Source organism: Pelophylax lessonae (assembly GCF_965119305.1).
Source record: "Pelophylax lessonae genome assembly, chromosome: 6".
NCBI classification, from domain to species: Eukaryota; Metazoa; Chordata; class Amphibia; order Anura; family Ranidae; genus Pelophylax; species Pelophylax lessonae.
Genome location: NC_138773.1, coordinates 61788892 through 61811842, shown reverse-complemented (window position 1 = coordinate 61811842; position 22951 = coordinate 61788892). Strand labels below are relative to the sequence as shown.

Here is a 22951-nt window from a genome sequence, read left to right as displayed (position 1 = left end):
GGTTATAACCCTCCCTTTACTCTATCCAAAATGAAAAAAAAAAAAAAAGTTTTGCCTATAGTTCTACTTTAACCTATGCACAGTAAATGACAAGATGTCATATCTGTTTGGTTGCTCCTTGCGTCATTAGATAACGTTTTGAGAATTCAGAAGCTAGAAATTTAAAGTGATTGTAATGGTTAGGTTTTTTTTTTTTTTAATACCAAACATGATATACTTACCTCCTTTTTGCAAGGGTTTTGCACAGAACAGCCCAGATCCTCCATTTTTGGGGTGCCCCAGTGTCGCTCCTGGCTCCTCCTCTTCTTCGGTGCCTCCACGGAGAGCTGCTTTCCATGGGGGCACCCGTGCGGGCGCGCTCCCGTGTCCTGCTGCTTCCGGGGCTGCTGTTAGAAATCATGGGGCCCAGTACAACCTACCTGGCTGGGCCCCCCGAATATATCAAGACAATATTTTCACTAAAAATACACTAATATTATCAATGGACACAAACATAACAGAGAACCTGTGTGAATTAGCCCTCTTAAATTGTTTTTTAAATAAAAAAAAAACAAAAATTATAATTTTTTTTTTAAATGTTAAAAATGTTTACAATTATGTTATTTTCCAATTTTTTCAAATTATTTATTACAATTTTTAATTATTGTTATTTTTTTTAATTTGTTATTTTTCTTACAGGACAGGAAAGCCTGCAACACTCTGGGGCACACGGAGAGGGGGGATCAGAAGCAGTCAGAACAGGGAGGGGGATCGGTGTCGGAGAAGCAATTACGGGAACGATGCATTGTGTCTGTGTCTCTCCCTACAGCAGCTGAAAGCTGGCAGGAGGGGGAGAAATTGGCTTTCAGCTGCTGCAGAGAGCCGCACAAGGCTTCTTTCTGTAATTGTCCCTCTGCCTGACCGCACCGATTCCCTGTGCTGTTGAGGCCCCCTGTGTGTCTAGGCCCTGTACAGGAGGACTGGTGGTCCCCCCTATCAGCGGCCCTGGCTGCGTCTATTGACACAGGCAGCAGGATTTGGCCCCGCCCCCCGTTCCTGTGTCACTGAATTTGATTGACAGCAGCGACTGCTATCAATCTATTCAATGAGGAACAGGGACAGCGGCTGGGGCTGCTGGGCTCATGCTTGCCGATGGAACCCTCGGGGGGGGGGGGGGGGGGTCTGGGGGGCAGGTGAAGCAGAAAAGGGTTTTTAGCTTAATGCATAGATTTTACAACTCCTTTAAATTCATCACTAGAATCATTTCATTTACTGCTGTTTTTAGACTCGGATTCGGAGACCACTATACCAACGTCTGCTCTCACTTCACTCCAGTGGGTGGCGGAGATCCTTCCCTCCAACATTCGCATCCAGGGACGCAGTTTTAGCCAACAGCTGGAACACCTACTGACTCCCACCGAACGATATACAGTCTGCAAAGGGCTAGAGAGCTTCTTCCAGCACAGGTACTGACAATCTGCCATCATTTGGTTTTATATAAAGCAGCATTTATGTTCCTGCTGCCTTCTAGCACGTTATGTTTTCTCCATCCTTTCATTGTGGGGACTGATTTACTAAAACTGGCGAGTGCAAAATCTAGTGCAGCTCTGCACAGAAACCAATCAGCTTCTAAGGCAGTGTTAATTTCGTCGACTAAAACGTTTTCGTCGACTAAATTAACACAATTATAGTCGACTAAAATACGACTAAAACTAAAACAATTCAGATGACTAAAATACAACTAAAACTAAAATGGCATTTTTAGTCTTAAGACTAAAATATGACTAAAACTAAAATGGCATTTTAGTCAAAAGACTATAACTAAAACTAAATTGAAATTTGCTGCCAAAATTAACACTGGTGCATGCTCAAAGCTTAATACCATAAATAATAACATATTAGATTTTTCACTCCAGGACCAGCAGTAGTATATAATGAGTTTGGAAATTGTAGAGAAATGCTTAAATAATGCATTACATTTGAACTACACCCATTCGATTATAGATGACTAAAATGAGTTATAGTCGACTAAAATGAGTTATAGTCGACTAAAATGTAGGACGTTTTAGTCGACTAAAATGTACTGGAGTTTTAGTCGACTAAATATGACTAAAACTAAAACACTTGCAGAAGGCTAAAATGGGACTAAAACTAAATGCCATTTTAGTCCTAAGACTAAGACTAAAACTAAATTGAAATTTGCTGCCAAAATGAACACTGCTTAGAACAGTGTTAATTTTGGCAGCAAATTTCAATTTAGTTTTAGTCTTAGTCTTAGGACTAAAATGGCATTTAGTTGACTAAAACTCATTTTAGTCATCTATAATCAAATGGGTGTAGTTCAATTGTAATTAGTAATGCATTATTTAAGCATTTCTCTACAATTTCCAAACTCATTATATACTACTGCTGGTCCTGGAGTGAAAAATCTAATATGTTATTATTTATGCTTTGAGCATGCACCAGTGTTAATTTTTGGCAGCAAATTTCGATTTAGTTTTAGTTATAGTCTTTTGACTAAAATGCCATTTTAGTTTTAGTCGTATTTTAGTCATCTGAATTGTGTTAGTCGACGAAAACGTTTTAGTCGGTTTTAGTCGACGAAATTAACACTGGTTCTAAGGGTCCTTTCACACGGGCTGAGCAGGCGGATGACGGGTCCGTCTCCACTTACTTTGCAGAGACGGAGCTGTCAGATCCCCGCTCTCCTCTATGAGGAGATCAGATGAAAACTGACCGCCTGTCCATTTTCATCCGATTCGATCCTATCTGATCAGATCGGATAGCAGCGGGTGTCAGCAGACATGTCACCACTGACATCCGCTGCTCCATAGGGGTGCATGGAGCATCCAATCAGGTCCATCTGAAAAACTGACAGGCGGGCCGGATCAGAAAGCCCATGTGAAATGGGCCAAACTTGAGTTTGTTCAATTAAAGCGGAGTTCCGGCCACAAAATCGACCTAATCGATTTTGGGGCCATCCGCTTCCTATTTGTTACCTAAAAAACAAATGGGTAGTTACGATTTTTTTTTTTTTACTTATCTTATTATTGTAGAAAATATACTCACCTTTCCTTCCACTTCCTCCCTCTGCGGCCGCGGCCCGCGCCGTAACTTCCTGTCCCGCAATGCGTCCTGGGAGCTCTTACTCATCACTCCCAGGATGCAATGGGCAGTGACGTAGGCGGCTGGCCGCTCCTCTCAAGGCGTTATTTGCAAACAGGAAATAACGCGATGATAGGCATCCCTATACTATGCCGATCGCATAGTACTGGGCATGCGCGAGATTTCGCGCTGCATTCATCGGCCCCCTCCATCTCGAACCAGGAAGCAGGGCATCCATTAACACAGCGGCTTCAGGGGAACCCGGACAAAGATGGCGGCGCTCAGGACACATTTTATAAAGTAAGATTTTATAATTGCCAATCGATTATTATACTGTAAAAAAACAGATTAGTTGATGTATGAAGGAGGGGGGGGGGGGTGACAGTTTGGGAGGTATTGATAAAAAAAAGTGTTTCTGTGGCCGGAACTCTGCTTTAAGCTTTGACCAAAAAAAACTGGAAGCTTATTGGCTACCATGCAGAGCTGCACCAGATTTTGCGCTCTCCAGTTTTAGTAAATGAACCCCCATTGCATCTATATGCTTCTTTTAGGTACACACAGGTATTGTTTATTCTTATCATGTAAAAGCTGTTAGTTGACATTGCCTAAGCTGAGACAAAGTAATTAGCCTGCTGCAGGCAGGAGGAAGCATTTTGTCATTCTCTTCCCCGGTGATCAGACTGCACATTTGTAGCACGTAGCAGTATGAGAAGCTGCAGCAGGGGCTGATGTGTGTCAGACATTGATGAACACAGCCAAGAACTGCACAGGCACATGACTGTGCCATCTCTGAGCCTACATCTCAATCCAAGATGTAGATGCTCAGGAGTCCCTGACGTCTATGTGCAGTGCTGGCTGTGCCGGCTGGTCCGGGCGCAGGCGCATTCGTTTGAGCACTCCAGAGCTCTGTCAAGGAGGACCCTTTGATTCCTTGTACAGTCATCCTGGATGATGCCTGAACAAAGATGGGGATTAGGCCCCTTTCACATGATCTTGCCGATCGGGTCCACCTCTCCGTTTTTCAGGAGGACCCGATCGGGCCACTTATTGACCTCTATGGAGGCGGTTGTCAGCGGACATATGTCCACTGACACCTGCCTGGCATCTGATCCGACAAGATCCGCTGAAAACAGACGTATGGCAAATAGGTTTGCCATCCCTCCAGCGGGTCGGATCGGATGGGATCGAATGAAAACGGATGGGCTGTCTGTTTTCATCCGATCTCCTCATAGAGGAGAGCGTAACTCTGACATGCCTGTCTCTGCACAGAGAGCGGACACAGACCTGTCATCCACTTGCTCATACGCCAGTCCATCCAAACGGATCCACCCCATGTGAAAGGGGCCTATAAGAAGAAGATATTGTCAGGGGGAGTACTGTGGTCTTTGTTAGAGGTAATAAATACAGAGAAGTGTTACATTACTTATGTAGCACCCTCCTAGGTAGGTGCTAGGAAAATGCATTTGGTGGCTCTGATCTGCTTATCAGGAGAGCCAGATCTGTTAATTTTGCCTATCACGTGTTTCCAGGGGTGACTTGCTGGGTCTGAGGGAGTTTCCCTACTGTGTCCAATAAGGGAGCTTGTTGGACAGTGGAGGAATCCTAACCAGTAGCACACCAGGGTTTGTGGCTGTCTCAGTGGGTGGGCATTGTTGCAATGCATCCTGAGATTGGCTATAAACCTGGAGGGAGCATGTGACAGGGCATCTTTTGGCGGGAGCAAAGGCCCAGGAGGAGATGGACGGCTGTCTCTCCTCCTGCAGGTGTGAAGAAGGTGTTTCAGGCAGTTGGTCTAATGAACCAGGTGTGGAGCTGAGCTGCAGAGGATCCAGAGAGCTGACAGTGGAGCTGCTGGCAGAATCACCTTGGGAAAAACAGTGTCGTGAGTACCAGGAGCAGTGGCGGTTCTACATTAAATTGCTCCCCGGGCAAGACTCCCTCCCGGCGCCCCCCCCCCCCCCCAAAAAAAAATAACATGACAACATAACAATAAATGCAGAGTGCCACAGCATTGTTGCCCCCAATAAATGCAGAGTGCCACAGCAATGCCCCCTTTAATGTAGAGATGCCACAGCAATGTCCCTTTTCAATGCAGAGCGCCACAGCAATGCCCCCTTTCAATGCAGAGCGCCACAGCAATGCCCCCTTTATGCAGAGCGCCACAGCAATGCCCCCTTTAATGCAGAGCGCCACAGCAATGCCCCCTTTCAATGCAGAGCGCCACAGCAATGCCCCCTTTCAATGTAGAGATGAAACAGCAATGCCCCCTTTCAATGTATAGATGAAACAGCATTGCCCCCTTTAATGCAGAGTGCTACAGCATTGCCCCCTTTCAATGTAGAGATGCCACAGCATTGCCCCCTTTAATGCAGAGCGTTACAGCATTGCCCCCTTTAATGCAGAGCGTTACAGAATTGCCCCCTTTCAATGTAGAGATGCCACAGCATTGCCCCCTTTAATGCAGAGCATTACAGCATTGCCCCCTTTCAATGTAGAGATGCCACAGCATTGCCCCCTTTAATGCAGAGCGTTACAGCATTGCCCCCTTTAATGCAGAGCGTTACAGCATTGCCCCCTTTCAATGTAGAGATGCCACAGCATTGCCCCCTTTAATGCAGAGTGTTACATCATTGCCCCCTTTCAATGTAGAGATGCCACAGCATTGCCCCCTTTAATGCAGAACGTTACAGCATTGCCCCCTTTAATGCAGAGCGTTACAGCATTGACCCCTTTCAATGCAGAGCGCCACAGCAATGCCCCCTTTCAATGCAGAGCGCCACAGCAATGCCCCCTTTAATGCAGAGCGCCACAGCAATGCCCCCTTTCAATGCAGAGCGCCACAGCAATGCCCCCTTTAATGTAGAGATGCCACAGCAATGCCCCCTTTCAATGCAGAGCGCCACAGCAATGCCCCCTTTAATGCAGAGCGCCACAGCAATGCCCCCTTTCAATGTAGAGATGAAACAGCATTGCCCCCTTTAATGCAGAGTGCTACAGCATTGCCCCCTTTCAATGTAGAGATGCCACAGCATTGCCCCCTTTAATGCAGAGCGTTACAGTATTGCCCCCTTTAATGCAGAGCGTTACAGCATTGCCCCCTTTCAATGTAGAGATGCCACAGCATTGCCCCCTTTAATGCAGAGCGTTACAGCATTGCCCTCTTTCAATGTAGAGATGCCACAGCATTGCCCCCTTTAATGCAGAGCGTTACAGCATTGCCCCCTTTAATGCAGAGCGTTACAGCAATGCCCCCTTTCAATGCAGAGTGCCACAGCAATGCCCCCTTTCAATGCAGAGCGCCACAGCAATGCCCCCTTTAATGCAGAGCGCCACAGCAATGCCCCCTTTCAATGCAGAGCGCCACAGCAATGCCCCCTTTAATGTAGAGATGCCACAGCAATGCCCCCTTTCAATGCAGAACGCCACAGCAATGCCCCCTTTAATGCAGAGCGCCACAGCAATGCCCCCTTTCAATGTAGAGATGCCACAGCAATGCCCCCTTTCAATGTAGAGATGCCACAGCAATGCCCCCTTTCAATGTAGAGATGAAACAGCATTGCCCCCTTTAATGCAGAGTGCTACAGCATTGCCCCCTTTCAATGTAGAGATGCCACAGCATTGCCCCCTTTAATGCAGAGCGTTACAGTATTGCCCCCTTTAATGCAGAGCGTTACAGCATTGCCCCCTTTCAATGTAGAGATGCCACAGCATTGCCCCCTTTAATGCAGAGCGTTACAGCATTGCCCCCTTTCAATGTAGAGATGCCACAGCATTGCCCCCTTTAATGCAGAGCGTTACAGCATTGCCCCCTTTAATGCAGAGCGTTACAGCAATGCCCCCTTTCAATGCAGAGTGCCACAGCAATGCCCCCTTTCAATGCAGAGTGCCACAGCAATGCCCCCTTTCAATGCCGAGTGCCACAGCAATGCCCCCTTTAATGCAGAGCGCCACAGCAATGCCCCCTTTCAATGCAGAGCGCCATAGCAATGCCCCCTTTAATGTAGAGATGCCACAGCAATGCCCCCTTTCAATGCAGAGCGCCACAGCAATGCCCCCTTTAATGCAGAGCGCCACAGCAATGCCCCCTTTCAATGTAGAGATGCCACAGCAATGCCCCCTTTCAATGTAGAGATGAAACAGCATTGCCCCCTTTAATGCAGAGTGCTACAGCATTGCCCCCTTTCAATGTAGAGATGCCACAGCATTGGCCCCTTTAATGCAGAGCGTTACAGCATTGCCCCCTTTAAATGTAGAGATGCCATGCCACTGATGCCAGAGTGCTACTTTTCAATGCAGAGCGCCAGCGTTCCCCCCCCCCCGTCAGTGCACTTACCTCACTTCTCTTCACGTCTCCTCAGTCCTCCCGCGGCGCCTCCTCCTTGGCCAATGGCGCGGGGTTTGCCTTTCGGCCAATCAGGAAGCGGGAGGACCCGCTCCCTGATTGGCCAGGTGGAGGATCAGTGTGACAATAGCGACTCGGCTGCGGCGGTTTTAGGCATGGGCGAACGGGGCTCGGGCGGTCCGGTACCATTTGATCCATGGACCGGTCCGCGGCCCGGGCATGCCGCCCCCCACGTGTTATGAAAAAATGCCGCCCCGGGCGGCTGCTCCGTTCGCCCGTGCCTAAAACCGCCACTGACCAGGAGATCTGCCTAGGGGTCCGCCTAAGAGAGGGGACCCCTCCAGAGAAGTTAGGGGATCCAGGAGCCAGCTCACACAAGGAGAGTATCAGTAAAGGGGGTGCTGTGCAGTTGACCCTGAAGATTAGGAACAAAGGGGGTGCCAGGAAGGGCCCTGAAGTTGTTCTGCAGTACAGTACAGTTTACCTCAGGATACAGTTTACCTCAGGAAGCTATATTCAAATATACTTCACAGCTAAAGGCAAAGGGAAACAGTGGCCTAGCCGTGACTAGCGTGACTCAGCGTTACTCAGGTTTACTCAGCGTTACTCAGCATTTTCAAGTCCTCCCAGCCAATTGTGCATAGTGTATAAAGTTGGAGCATCCCACTCATTCCCTTCTCCTACCCAAGTTCCAATTAAAAACACAAAAAACCAAAGCTACCGCCCTGTTTCCTGACTGAGCTAAAAACGCTTGGGAAAATGTCAAACTGTCATGCTGTTGCTAATGGTAACCCAGGGGAACCCGTCACCAGCAGCAGCTCCCAAGGGAGTAGTGCTACACTTAGGATGCATGTTCTTATGAAACAATCTGATGCTAGGTTGACTTGGAATTTTTTCTTTTTTTAATCATCCAGTTGTTTTGCATTATGGCATGAAAGGAATTTATTTATGGATATTGTAAAGTTACAGAAAAGGGCACTTTACCCACTGACCATGAAGATCCTCATAGTATACTAATGGCAATATCCTCTTCCTCCGTACACAACTGATGTCTCCTTCCTACAGTCCTTGGAATAAAAAATTCATTTGTCAAATATTTATATCGACCTTGGATACATTTATACATATGAATTAGATTCAAGGTCAGAATAAAGATTTGGCAGATAAACATGTTTCCAATTACTTGGGTAAGGTGACCTACCTTTATATAAAAATAGCATGGTGTGCCCGTTCTGGGAACGGCTGATGTGAAATGGTGTGGCTTATTTAAAGTAGAACTCCAGCCAAAGTTTTTTCTTGCTTGACTTGTATGGAGTGTAAGAACCCCTGACAGGTATTTGTATTCATGTAGAAGAGATTTACCCTCATTTTTTGTCATGGGGACATCTGATCTGGTAAAAGGTAAAAAATCCATACCTCTGTGCCAATGGACTTTGGGCAAAATGATACCCCTGCTGCCCAACTAAAAATTAGTGTATACCACAAGTACCAATAAATGAAAAATAATATGTGTAATAGGCGTTAGGTATCTTTGTATGAATTCTCGGTGTTAACAACTTCCTTCAAATCTATATCTAAACACTGAGAATTCATACTATGATACCAAGCGCTTATTACACATATTATTTTTCATTTAACGGTCAAAGGTTGGATTGGCCTCGCACTGGGGAGATTACTACTAACTGGCTGTCATGTATCTGGGACAAGAGACATTTTCCTGATAAGAACACAGCTGCAATAAAGACCTGACAGAGGCCCTAATTTTTTATCACTCTATCCACAACTAAAAAAAAAAAAAAAAAAAAAGGTTTTGATTGGAGTTCTACTTTAAATGTTATTGTCATTAGTTATGTATCTTACATAGTTTATAATGTTTTTAGAAAAGCTTCAGCGCCGGTTCACATAGGAGCGACGCTACTTTCAGGGGCGACCTCCGAGATCGCGGTGCGAGCAGCGCGCCGCGACCTCGGAGCGGCCGCCACGGACTTCATAACATTGAAGTCTATGGCGGTCGCCTCCTGGTCGCCCCAAAGAAGCTCCGGACCCTTTTTCTAGGTCGGAGCGACTTGTGTCGCTCCTATTAGAACGGGTCCGCAGCTTTCCTATGGGAGGCGACCTGCGGCGACCTGTGAGGCGACCAGGTCGCCTCACAGGTCGCCCTAGTGTGAACCGGGGCTCAGAAACATGGAGTGACAGAGTAACACTGTGGCTGCACTGTCTTTGATAAGCCATGTGCTAAGTTCCTGAATTGTCTTTACAAGCATGGAGGATGTCTGCATACCTCTAAATAAATTTTTACCTTGGCCATCTAGACCAGTGTATTTCAACCTTTTTTAAGTCAAGGGCACCCTTTAACCACTTTCAGACCGGAGGATTTTCCCCCTTAATGACCAGGCCCTATTTTGCGATTCGGCACTGCGTTACTTTAACGAACAATTGCGCGGTCGTGCGACGCTGTACCTAAATAAAATTGACTTCCTTTTTTTCCCCACAAATAGAGCTTTCTTTTGGTGGTATTTGATTACCTGTGTGATTTTTTGCGCTATAGACAAAAAAAGAGCGACAATTTTGCAAAAAAAAAAAAAACAATATTTTTCACATTCTGCTATATAACATTCCCAAAAAAAAAATCTAAGTTTTTTAACATTTTAGGCCAATTTGTTTTCTGCTACATATTTTTGGTAAAAAAATTTGCAATAAACGTATTTTGATTGGTTTACGCAAAAGTTATTGCGTCTACTAACTACTATTGTTTTTTTTTTAACTAGTAATGGCTGCGATCTGCAATTTTTTTTGCGGGACTGCGACATTGCTGCGGACAGATCGGACCCCTAACTGACATTTTTGACACTTTTGGGGGGACCGGTGACATTACTACAGTAATCAGTGCTAAAAATTTGCACTGTTACTGTAATAATAACACTGGCAGGGAAGGGGTTTTACAGTATAGGTGATCGAGGGGTTACATGTAAGCCTAGGGGAGTGATTCTAACTGTGGGGGGGTTGGGCTTGTGAGATGAACACAGACACATGCGATCCTATATAGAAGGATCACATTGCCTCTGTGATCATCCGAGGGAGAAGGACGGATGGCTGTGTTTACATCAGCCGCCAGTCCTTCTCTGTCAGCGGGGAGAGATCGCCGGTGTCAGACAGCAATCAGAGCCGCCTGACACCCGCACTGGCTTCCCCGCTGACGATCGGGAGTGGGAGTGCGCCGCCGGTGGCGCGCGCTCGTCCGCTAGCTCCTCCCAGGCAGATGATGTTTATTAACATGATTCTGCCTGGGAGAGCCACTTTGCCAATGTAAATATAAAGTAAGCGGTTGGCAAGTGGTTAAGATTAGAGACAATCTCAAGGCACCCTTTAAAATGATGGACAATCTTGAGGCACCTCATTTTAAAATTTAAAAACAAATTCTAATATCTTTACACAATGCAGCAACATCCTCACATGTAGGACACCCAACGTTAGAGGGGATTAGTTCTTCCAAAGCAAACACACTTTTGCACACTGATACTGACTAGTATTCCAATGTTTCTCTTCTCCCTCAGGGAGAGGGGCACAGGAGGGTCAAACAAGGATGCTGTGGAGGCAACAGACATCCTCCTTATTAATTAATGATGTCATTGGTTGTTAGGATGTCAGTGTCTAGAAAGTCATAATGGTAGATAATGAAAGCCCGTGGCTTTGTATAACTAAATGGTGGGCTTGATCCACCTGCTGGCTTGTATACAATTTTTGATACATTTTTAGGCATTTTGCCAAGGCACCCCTAAAGAAACCTCAAGGCACCCTGTATGAAAAAGGCTGATCTAGACTGCAGCATATGGGTTTCAGTAATATGGCAGTGTTAGCACATGGCTTATCAAATGTAGCACCCTACAGATAGGTGCTAGGTAAAACTATAGTGGGCCTTGTCTGCCTAACAGCAGGGCTGTGATTTATGTAGTCAGGGTGTCAGGGCTTCCAGATGTGCCTGCTGAGGGGAGAAGAGTGACCACTGGCTCCTGTGAGAGGCTTCTTATAGGGCAGTGTGGGAAGCCCAATCAGGGGACACATCCCAGCTTGTAACTACCCCAGAAGTCAGATTATGCTGCAAAGGATTCTGGGAGTGGTTGTAAGTATGGAGGGAAGTGCGTGGCACGGTGTCTTTGGCGGGAGCAGAGTCCCAGGAACGAGAGTGCGGCTGTCTCTCCTCCTGTCTGAGGAAGGTGGATGTCTCGGGGTGTCCCCTGAGTGTCCAGAAAGTGCTGAGTTGAGCTGAGGGGTGCCGAGAGCCTGCGGAGAGAGACGGGTCCAGTCCCAGGAAAGCCTACACAGGTCATGAGTACTGCGGATTGCCCCTGGGGGTCTGCCTAGAGTCAGAGGGGACCACTCCGGAAGAGATTCTGGGATGCAGTGTCAGCTAGCTGTAAAGGGGGTGCCTAGGTTGAGGACCCTGAAGGGGTAAAGGGGGTACATAGTCAGTGGACCCTGAAGAGTTCAAGGAGCCACGGGGGCACCTGCAGTCTGGGCCCTGAATTGTATTGTGTGTGCCAGTTACAGTGATAGTTATCCGCAGTTCTACAAAAAACTACCTCAAGCTGTGCCAGGCGGGGGAAAGTATTCAGAGACTTACACAGTGAAACCGTGTCAGGATTACTACAATTCTCAGTCTTGGATCTACTGGACTATAGGTCAGGGATTCAACACTTCTTCTGTTCTACAGAGTGTTCTCAGAGTCAGTGAGCGTTGGCTGTCTCTGGCTGGCGTCAAGGAAGCACCAACAGGCATTTTCAGGATCAAAGTCCCAATTGTAAATAGTTCGAGCCAAAAGGAGTATCCCACTTATTCCCTTCTCCCATCCCCTTAATTTATAATAAAAACCACAAACAAAGATGCCGGAGTTGTCGCTGCTTCAGTTGTCACACCCAGGGACTCAGCTCACATGGGCTGGAGAGGATTCCGGTACTAACGGCAGACCCACATCAGGCCATGGGCTTGGAAACCTTGCTACACAAAGATAGCTGTAAAAGTACAGTATGGATGGATTGATATTGTCATTCCCCATATTTCTGAAGACACACAGACATAATGCCATATACCAAACTATGTGTAGGTCAGAGTAGGTTACAAGATCCCAGAAGAGAAGAATCTCATGGTGGGAAGGAAAATCTCTCATCTAGAGTGTTAGCAGCTTGTAAACAGAAGGGTTGTGTGTGTTGTGTGTGCTCTGTGCTATATGTAATCTGTGTTGTTTGTACAGTGTACTGTATGTCATAGGTTCTCTGTATTGTTTTTACAGTGTGTGTTATTTTTCCTCTGTGTTGTTTGTACAGTGTATGTTGTGTTTGCTTTGTGTTGATTTTATAGTGTGTTCTGTGTTGTTTGTTCAGTGTATGTTGTGTGTGCTCTGTGTTGATTGTACTGTGTACTGTATGTTGTATGTTCTCTGTGATATTTGTACAGTGCATGTTGTATTTGCTCTGTGTTGTTTGTACAGTGTCTGCTATGTGTGCTCTGTGTTGTTTGTACAGTGCATGTTGTATGTGCTCTGTGTTGTTTGTACAGTGCATGTTGTATGTGCTCTGTGTTGTTTGTACAGTGTCTGCTATGTGTGCTCTGTGTTGTTTGTACAGTGCATGTTGTATGTGCTCTGTGTTGTTTGTACAGTGTCTGCTATGTGTGCTCTGTGTTGTTTGTACAGTGCATGTTGTATGTGCTCTGTGTTGTTTGTACAGTGCATGTTGTATGTGCTCTGTGTTTGTACAGTGCATGTTTTATGTGCTCTGTGTTGATTTTATATTGAGTGCACTGTGTTGTTTTTACAGTGTTTATTGTGTGTGCTCTATGCTGTATGTGATCTATGTTGTTTGTACTGTGTACTGTATGTTGTATGTTCTCTGTGAATTTTTTAGAGTGTATTGTGTGTGCTCTGTGTTTTTGTACATTGTATGCTATGCGTGCTCTGTGTTTTTGTGCAATGTGTGTTGTGTGTGTTCTGTGTTGTTTGTGCATTGAATGTTGTGTGTCGTTTGTACTGTGTATGTTGTGTGTGCTCTATGCTGTATGTGATCTGTGTTGTTTGTACTGTGTACTGTATATTGTGTGTTCTCTGTGATATTTTTAGTGTGTGTTGTGTGTGCTCTGTGTTGTTTGTACAGTGTATGCTATGTGTGCTCTGTGTTTTTGTGCAGTGTATGTTGTATGTTCTCTGTGTTGTTTGTGCACGGAATGTTGTGTGCTGTTTGTACAGTATATTTGTTGTGGTTTGTGCTGTGTGTGCTTTGTGTTTTTGTACACTGTATGCTTTTGCGTTGTGGTATTTGTGCATTGAATTTTATGTGTGTTCTGTGCTTTTCTTAGAATGGTTTTATCCTTATCCCTTTAAAATGATAGAGCATAATAAATCTGTTGTTATAATTTCATACAGTGAAACTCTTTCTCTTGGTTTGGATGGTGTGGGGAGAAGTCACATTCAGTGGCATGTCTTTCTTTCTCCTCACTTTCTGTACTTAGGGCATTCAGGATTGGTGTGAGGTCGGCTTCAGTACACGTCTTCATACAATCCATATAACATTCAGACAGTGTATTCCACGTCCCTAAACAGCAGTTCACAAACTGACAGAAGTAAACTATAAATATTCATGTCAGCTAAGCCTAAGGCTTGTATATGGTGTGATATTTTCTCTTATGCCATTATATATGCAATAGATGTCCTCCATCCAAAATCTTGACCTTGGAGCTGCATTGGAGACATGTTAGTGTCTACACCTTGAGCCAGCCATTTACATACCTAAAGCATATAAAAAGAGTGGAAGTTATTGAAGATGAATAATTCTATCTGATATTTTCTTTGCAGGAACATTGACACCCTGATAGTGGATATATACCCCGTCCTGGACACTCCAGCCAAGCAAATCATCTGGCAGTTCATCTTCCAGCTGCTGACCTATGAAGAGCAAGAGCACTGCCAACACAAAATCGCTCGCTTCCTGGGCTACAAGGCAGGTCAGAGAGCTCCAGAATTGAACCCTCATTCCACTGTGCTCGTTTATCCCCAATTTTAATGTATGACTAAAGACAAAATTGTATTTTTAAGTTTTAGGCCTCGTTCACATATATATAATTAAGTGTACACTTAATCCCATGTGATGCCCGTGTTTTACCTGCATGGAATTACATAGTTACATAGTTACATAGTTACATAGTTAGTGAGGTTGAAAAAAGACACCAGTCCATCCAGTTCAACCTATGATGTGTGTGTGTGTTTGCTTTTAACCGTACATTGTATACCCCTGTATGTTGTGGTCTCTAAGGTGCCCATCTAATAGTTTTTTGAAACTATCGATGCTCCCTGCTGATACGACTGCTTGAGGTAGAGAATTCCACATCCTTACCGCTCTTACAGTGAAGAACCCCTTACGCATTTTAAGGTTAAACCGCCTTTCCTCTAGTTTAAGTGAGTGGCCACGTGTCTTGTTGTATTTCCTTACTTTGAATAGTTTGTTCTTTATGCTAGGGTCGCCAGTACAGTATTTGTACATTGATATCATATCCCCCCTCAGTCGTCTCTTCTCTAGAGAGAATAAGTTCAGTGCTTGTAGTCTTTCCTCATAGCTGAATGTTCTCTGCATCTGTGTGCAGGCAGTTCTATTCATGTCCTTTGTGATGCATTAGCTGCAGGGACACAGCCGCTACTCCCAATATGACATCCATGTGGATGCGGGTATGTGTGGGTGCATGACTGTAAACGCGGACATGTGAGCTTGGGAACACGCACCTGCACCCAGGTGGATGTCAAATTGGGAGCGGCTTCTGTGTCCCAATGGACATGAATGGAATTGCTTTCACAGGGATGCGCAGAACATCTGTGCATTCAGTGCAGGCAAAACACAGCCCTCACACTTAATGGATTACTTTTTGGAAAAAAATAATGAATGCACATTTTTTTGCAGGTAAGAAAATGTGAATCCCTCTTTTTTCTTTCTCTCTCTTTCCCTGCATCCCTCTTTCTTTCTTTCTCTCTCCCTCAATCTTTCTTTCTTTCTTTCTTTCTTTCTTTCTTTCTTTCTTTCTTTCTTTCTTTCTTTCTTTCTTTCTTTCTTTCTTTCTTTCTTTCTTTCTATCTTTCTTTCTTTCTATCTTTCTTTCTTTCTTTCTTTCTTTCCTTCTTTCTCTCTCTCTCTCCCTCCATCCCTCTTTTTTTCTTTTGTTCTCTCTCTCTCTCTCTCCCTCCATCCCTCATTCTTTCTTTATTTCTCTCTCTCTCTCCCTCCATCCTTCTTTCTTTCTTTCCTTATCTCTCCCTGTATCCCTCTTTCTTTCTCTCTCCCTCCATCTCTCTTTCTTTCTTTTTCTTTCTTTCTTTCTTTCTTTCTTTCTTTCTTTCTTTCTTTCTTTCTTTCTTTCTTTCTTTCTTTCTTTCTTTCTTTCTTTCTCTCGCTATCTCCCTCCATCCCTCTTTCTTTCTTTATCGCTATCTCCCTCCATCCCTCTTTCTTTCTTTCTCAAATGTGCATTTCTTTTTTTGGAGCCTGTAAAGCAGGGGTCTCAAATTGGCGGCCCTCCATCTGTTGCAAAACTAAAAGTCCCATGAGGCATTGCAAGGCTGACAGCTACAAGCATGACTCCCACAGGCAGATGCATGATGGGACTTGTAGTTTCACAACAGCTGGAGGGTCACGAGTTTGAGACCCCTGCTGTAAAGCATTGCACCAGCGATTAGCAGATCTGCCAGTGTATCTGCTTGCCCGTACATCTCATACAGGTAAGCAGATACAATCTGACAGGAGGCATGAATGAACTACCACAAACAGCACTCCACAATGCCGTAGTAGTTCAATGGCTGCCAGATCTTGTAGTTTTCCATGCACATAGTCCTGTCAGTAAGTGACGCGACCGGGCCGAGGGAGGAAGAACCCCACTAGCTGTCACAGTAGAGATCGGGGAGGTGCGGGGATTGGTTGACTCGTTACATGTTGCACCCCAAATATGGGTGTAACATGTTACGAAAGGTAAACTTATCCTTTAAGTACACCCATGTGAACGATACCTTAGAATGAGGAGGGATTAGAACCCCTATCCGGTTTCTACTGCTCTCTGTGTTCCCATTAGGGAGATTCACCCTCCTTGTTTGTCCTGGTGAATGGTACCACAGAAAGTGAAATACAACATAAAGATGTCACCAGAACAGGAATAGAGGAAAAATTTCCCAGTTTGAACACTAGTTGTGGTGACAACCAGGGAGTCTATCACTTTGGAGGGATTTCCTCTCACTTTATGTTTCGGGACAGGAAGTGAAGCAAAATCTCCCTAATGGGACAAGGACGGCCCAAAAAATCCTGACAGGGGTTATAACCCACTTACTCCATCCAAAATTAAATAAAAAAAAATGCCTTCATTACTTCTTAATACCCAGAGCTGGGTCATGTGAAATCTCACTGCTCTGTTATGACATGTTCAGCCCCATACATCACTGCCAGAGTTATATTTGTCTGTGCCATTGTCAGCAGTCTAACGAGCTGGTCAGACCTTTGTACATTCGTCATACCTTTAAAGACCAGCTGTATAGAAGGTCAGCACTCCAATGAAGGTCACCAAAGTTTTAGTCCAAGTTAATTGTCAATGAAGATCTGATATTTCAGAGACTTGCAAAAAAAGGGACCTGTACAGCAGTGCTTTGACTCTTGTGGCCACGGACCTGTCTTATATATTGGCCTGAGATACTTGTACTGAAAAGCACACCTTACACACCCACAATGTAGATGTAAAATGCATAGGAAGCTCTGTATTATTATTCAACAACTGGGAGGCTGGTTACTTGTGGGCATATCTAGATGTATGCTCCCTGTATATGTCCATCCCCCACCAGAGGCCTTAGCCTTACAGTTTTTTATTTTCAAAGACTTTAATTTAAACTACAAGCAGGCCGATTTTCTAGTGGATGGAGTGAGGTTTTGACTGGAACACAAGTATTTTGTGTTCCTTGTAAAGTTCTACCTACAAACCTAGGGCACTGCCATGGGTGCCAACTTTGCCCCCTGTTATGCCAACATCACTTTGGGGCATTGGGAAGAGTTGTGCATTTGGCATAATAACCCTTTTTTGAAAAATTTAATCTTTTTTTATACGTTAAATTGATGATGTCCTTATTATTTGGAGTGGGACAGTTGGGGACTTTGTAACTACAATAGTTTTGGCCTAACATTTACCCATGTTATAGACCCAAACAGTCTCATTTTTTTGGACCTAGAACTGATTCTGTAAATCGGTTGGGGGCAATTCATACTTGCAGGACACGAGCTGCCACCATCCCACCTGGGAGAACAATGTTCCTTCTGGTCAGTTCCACCAGCTAAGAAGGAAGTGTTCAAAAGTTGTGGATTACATGGAACAAAGTAGGCTTTTCAAACAAAAATGTAAAGATAAGGGCTACCCTAGGGTGCTAATATCGGAGGTTTATTCAAAATTCTTGAAAACCCACCCGATAAAACATTTAAAAGATCCAAACCAGTTGAATCTTATGTCACACGGTTCATTACAATATTTATTAGTGACTACCATGGCATTGAAAAGGTGTTTCGGAAACACTGGCACATTTTGAAAATGGACCCCAAACTGACACCTTCCACTTCTGATGGGCCTCGCGTTACTTTCAGGAGAGCGTGCACTCTAAAGAACATGATTGCGCCTAGTAAGGTGACACGTAACATTGAGGTCAAATGGGAGGATATCAGGTTGTTTTTCACAGAACGGGTATTTTTAGGAGTGGTAAGCAAGGATGCCTCACTTGCCAGTTCATTGTGCAAGGTCGAACAACATTTAGGGATTTATGAAATAAGACAGTTTATCACTAGTTCTACGGACCTTGTCATTTATGCACTATGGCGCTCATGTGATCTGCGTTATGTAGGGTGCACCATACACCCATTTCGCAAGAGGATCGGTAAGCACTGTAGATTCATTGAGGAATACGCAGACAAATACAGTGTCCCACCCCACTTCACGCAGTGTCATGGTGAGGACACGGGGAGGGGGGGGGGCCTTGATGGTATTTACCATTGAATATGTATCTGATGGGTTCCTTACCGCTTTCACTATTTTGCAAATGTGAGATCTTTTGGATTCACAAATTACTCCCAATGGCCTAAATAATGATCCAGAGATTCAAAGTATAATTTAGTGCCTAAGTATTTTGATATCTTGTTATAGACCATACTGGTCTGCAATATATTATATTTAAATGGTCTGCCTGTTGTTACCCCTCTATTTCTTCAGTTGTTTTGTTTTTCCTTCTTTTTTTATCATGTTTTTATATTCATACAATATTAGTGTGTTATTCGGTATATCGCGAGGCGGGGGGCGTTTTTTTATGACAATTTTAATCTATATATTTTATAAAGGTCTATTAAGTGTTAATGTTGTATTCCCCATCAGTAGTTGACCAGACCATCCTTGGGCTGAGGGATTTGCTGGGTTAACTGTTAACTGATTGGTATCAGTGCACAGATATAAACATTGGTTTGCTGGTTGACTGTCAGGATTTGACAAAGGGGCGTTCCCCGAAACATGTTATCCTGGCAACCGGCGTGCTCCTCTGGTGTTTCCCAGTCTGAGTGTCCACCACCACAGATTTCCTGGTTCCAGCTACTTCTGGTGATGTGGATCCACCCGCCTCCTTCCTGCTGGCAATAATGTTCCAACATGCATCCCACAGTCCTCATCGGTAACTCGGTTCCCCAGCATATCCTGCCTGCTTGTGGTATGGGTTTTGTCATCAACTGGTAACCACCGTTCATCCATTTGTTTTTAACCGTGTGTAGAATAAACCTAGGCTGTTTCAATGGATACACTATCCTCTCTGTTTCTGGGCTTTTGATATCAGTGCTAGTTAGCCCTTTGAGGTCTTATCATCATTGTGCATTTATGACACCCACATGTAATTTCAGAATCACCTTCTCAATGTTATGTTCTCATTATTATTCTTACTTTTGTGTTTACCTGTGGGGTGTTTTAAAGGTACACCCAGCTGCCAAAATGAAAATTAGGGAAAAGGAGAGAAGGGAAGTGCAATCTAAGTGCAGTTATAATAGCAACCTTACAGAATAGCGGTTATAAAAGCTCACAAGATACAGAAGAATATCACGCACATTAGAATAGAATGGCATTGTCGCTGTAACCCCATCCTGCAGGACCCTCTGTTTGGAGTGGTGCGACTGTTGGTCGAGGACACTGTGTAGGATCCCAGGACTGTCCCTGACCAGCTTGAAGCGCACATGTGGGGCGGATGTGATTTCAACTGAGGGAAAGTATCTGTGCTTGATAAGCTACGCACTCGGAGCTCACTGCTTCTTCTACATGAAAATTAGGCCTCAGATTTATACAAGTAGCATAACCTAATTGCTCTGTATTCATTCATGCTTTGTTGTAGATAACCAGTCCATTCCCTTTTGTTGGTGATCTCTAAACACCTGTCTGTGATGCTGGAGAGCTGTTCCCAAAAACACCAACTGCAGGCTCTTTACTGTCTCTCACAAACAGAAAGCCTGGTGTAGAAAAATCTCTGCCAGTGCACACTGCAGTGGCTACATCTCTTTTCACCTTCAGGTTGTTTCCTAAAAGCCACATGGTCAATCCCCAACCACTTCCATATAGCTCCACTTCCTACTGCATTGCTTCCTGTCTCAGCAGCTTATTCTGGTTCAATAATTTTTATTGCAGGTGTATCAGAAAATATACAGTAATACAAAAAGTACCTAGTATGACCATGCAGGGGCTATGACTGGCGACATGAAGAACATAAATATGCACACACATTATAGATGAAGTAGGGAGGGCCTCCTTCTCAAACAATCACATTAAACCTAAACATAACATATACTGTATGTATTTTGGGGAAAAAGCCATAATTTGCTAAAGCAGCCAGGACATCTGTGCCAATGACCCCATTGTAGGTAGTCTTGGACACTAATAGACAACTGTTAGAAGAACCCATAAAAAAAAAAAAGGAACAAAGAGCAAAGACAAGTAAGGAAGGTAAGAGCAAAAAAAGGGGGAGAAAAAAATAGTAGGGACCGTGGATCACCAGAGACACTAATTCGAGCTAAAAACGATAAACAGACACAAGGGCGCACCGGCCTAGTGCATTATCCTTTAAAAAGGTTTATTAAAATAATGAATTAAAAATACTCACAAACGAGTTCTTGATAAAAGCATATCAGACAAGATCACAAGAACTCGTTTGTGAGTATTTTTAATTCATTATTTTAATAAACCTTTTTAAAGGATAATGCACTAGGCCGGTGCGCCCTTGTGTCTGTTTATCGTTTTTAGTTGTCCCAGACTACCCTGGTCTTGTAAGGGGCTGCAAGGCCGAAGCCTTCCTGAACTGGCGTGTCAATAGCTCTCAAGATCTATGAATTTGTAGCATAGGTGGATAGAGGATTGCACAACTCAGAGCGCAGGGTACAGGTGCATTGCACCAACACTTTACTTGTTTACTAATTAGAGCCAGCCCATGATTGTCAGAGAGAGGTCAGGGAAGACATACGTCAACCATGGTTCCCAAATTTGTAGGAACTTCACGTGCGTGAATGCCAGACATTTATTCATTAAAGGAGTTGTAAAGTCCAAAAGTTTTTCATCTTAATGCATTCTATGCATTAAGATAAAAACCCTTCTGTGTGCAGCAGCCTTCCCAGCACCCCCTAATACTTACCTGAGCCCCCCTGTCCAGAGATGTTCACAAGTCCCTCAGCTGTCCAGGACTCTCCCTCCTAAATGGCTGAGACAAAGCAGCGGCGCCATTGGCTCCCGCGGCTGTCAATCAAAGTCAGTTAGCGAATCAGGAGAGTAAGGGGGCGAGGCCAAACAACAGCATGGTGTCTGAATGGACGCACGGAGCTGCAGCTTGGCTCCGGTGCCCCCATAGGAAGCCGCTTGCTGTGGAGGCACTCAGCAAAAGTGAGTTGGCAAGAGCAGCGAAGAGGGACCTGAGAAGAGGAAGATCCAGGCTGCCCAGTACAAAACCATCTGCACAGAGGAGGTAAGTATAATATGATTGTTGTTTAAAAAAACAAGACTTTATAATCACTTTATGCATCATGGCCTTCAAACGGTCTCTCACTCCCTGGAAACATACTGTAGGTTTCTTTCGGGCCTAAGCTATCATCCTTTTGGCTGCTATGAACAAATAAGATGCCAAATTTTGTTGACGAGCGAATAAGCCCAGGATGGGGAAATGCAGCAAAGCAAATTTAGCCTCCTTTTGGGTAATTTAGATGGAACAAGGAATATAGCAGACCAAACACTTAGGAAAATAAGTCCAGCAGTCAAGTGCAGGTCCACCAGTCACCAGCTTTTTCAGACCAACTAGGCAGCTTAATTAGCATTAAATAGGGACTTTACTCCCCCAAATTTTTCTCCCCTCCTCCCCCATATCTGTTATGCTAGGCTGAATTTAAAATACATACTTACCTTCTCAGCAGGTCCAACATTGTCCAACAGCAATCCACTGTTCTTTGTGTCCTTTGCACCCATCATGATCCTCTTCAGCCAGCTGCCTCATCGGGTTCAGGCAGCCCAATCCTTAACAATTCAGAAGCTCTGTCCCCAGCTGCTCTGTGAATGGGCACCCACAGCCTCCTGGGATATGTGACAAGGGTCTCCCAGGGAGCTTCTGGGGCAGTACATGTCATTCTGGCCTTAACCTGATTAGCAATGGGGATCAGGATCACCAGAAACATACAAAAAAGAGGCAGCATAAATTTGACCACAGCTATACAACTCCAAAAGGTTGCAACACTGTGTAAAATCCACATAAACAGAATGCAATGATTTACACATCTCATAAACCTATATTTTATTCACAAGAGGAAACATATCAAATGTTTAACCACTTGCCTTCTGTGCACTTAAACACCCTTCCCATCCAGGCCAATTTTTTAGCTTTCAGTGCTGTCACACTTTGACTGACAATTGCGCGGTCATGCTACACTGTACCCATATGAAATTTTTATCATTTTTTTCACACAAATAGAGCTTTCTTTTGGTGGTATGTAATCATCTCTGGGTTTTTTATTTTTTACAAAAAAAAAGAATAAAGACAGAAAATTTTGAAAAAAAAAAAAGTTTTTCTTATTTTCTGCGAGCAAATTTTGAAAATAAATGTTTCTCCTTCACTGATGTGCACTGATGAGGCGGCACTGATGGGCACTGATAGGTGGCACTTATGGGCACTGATGAGGTGGCACTTATGGGCACTGATGAGGTGGCACTTATGGGCACTGATGAGGAGGTACTAATATGCCGCACTGATGAGCACTGATAGGCGGCATTGATAGGCGGCACTGATAGGCGGCACTGATAGGCGGCACTGATAGGCGGCACTGATGAGCACTGATAGGCGGCACTGCTGGGCACTGAGAGGTGGCACTGCTGGGCACTGAGAGGCGGCACTGACGAGCAGCACTGATGGGCACTGATAGGCGGCACTGATGGGCACTGGCGGATGGCACTGATGGACACTGACGGGTGGCACTG

General features: G+C 44.6%; 1 protein-coding gene across 4 annotated transcripts in view; it reads left to right on the top strand.

Annotated features, from left to right (window-relative positions):
• Positions 1 to 22951, top strand: part of GRID2IP (Grid2 interacting protein) — a 261941-nt gene that overhangs the window by 167447 nt on the left and 71543 nt on the right. For all 4 annotated transcript variants that reach the window (XM_082261269.1, XM_082261267.1, XM_082261268.1 and 1 more), the window contains 2 exons: positions 1265 to 1445; positions 14271 to 14419. In XM_082261269.1, the coding sequence (XP_082117395.1) occupies positions 1265 to 1445; positions 14271 to 14419 (330 nt within the window). The remainder of the gene's footprint in view (positions 1 to 1264; positions 1446 to 14270; positions 14420 to 22951) is intronic.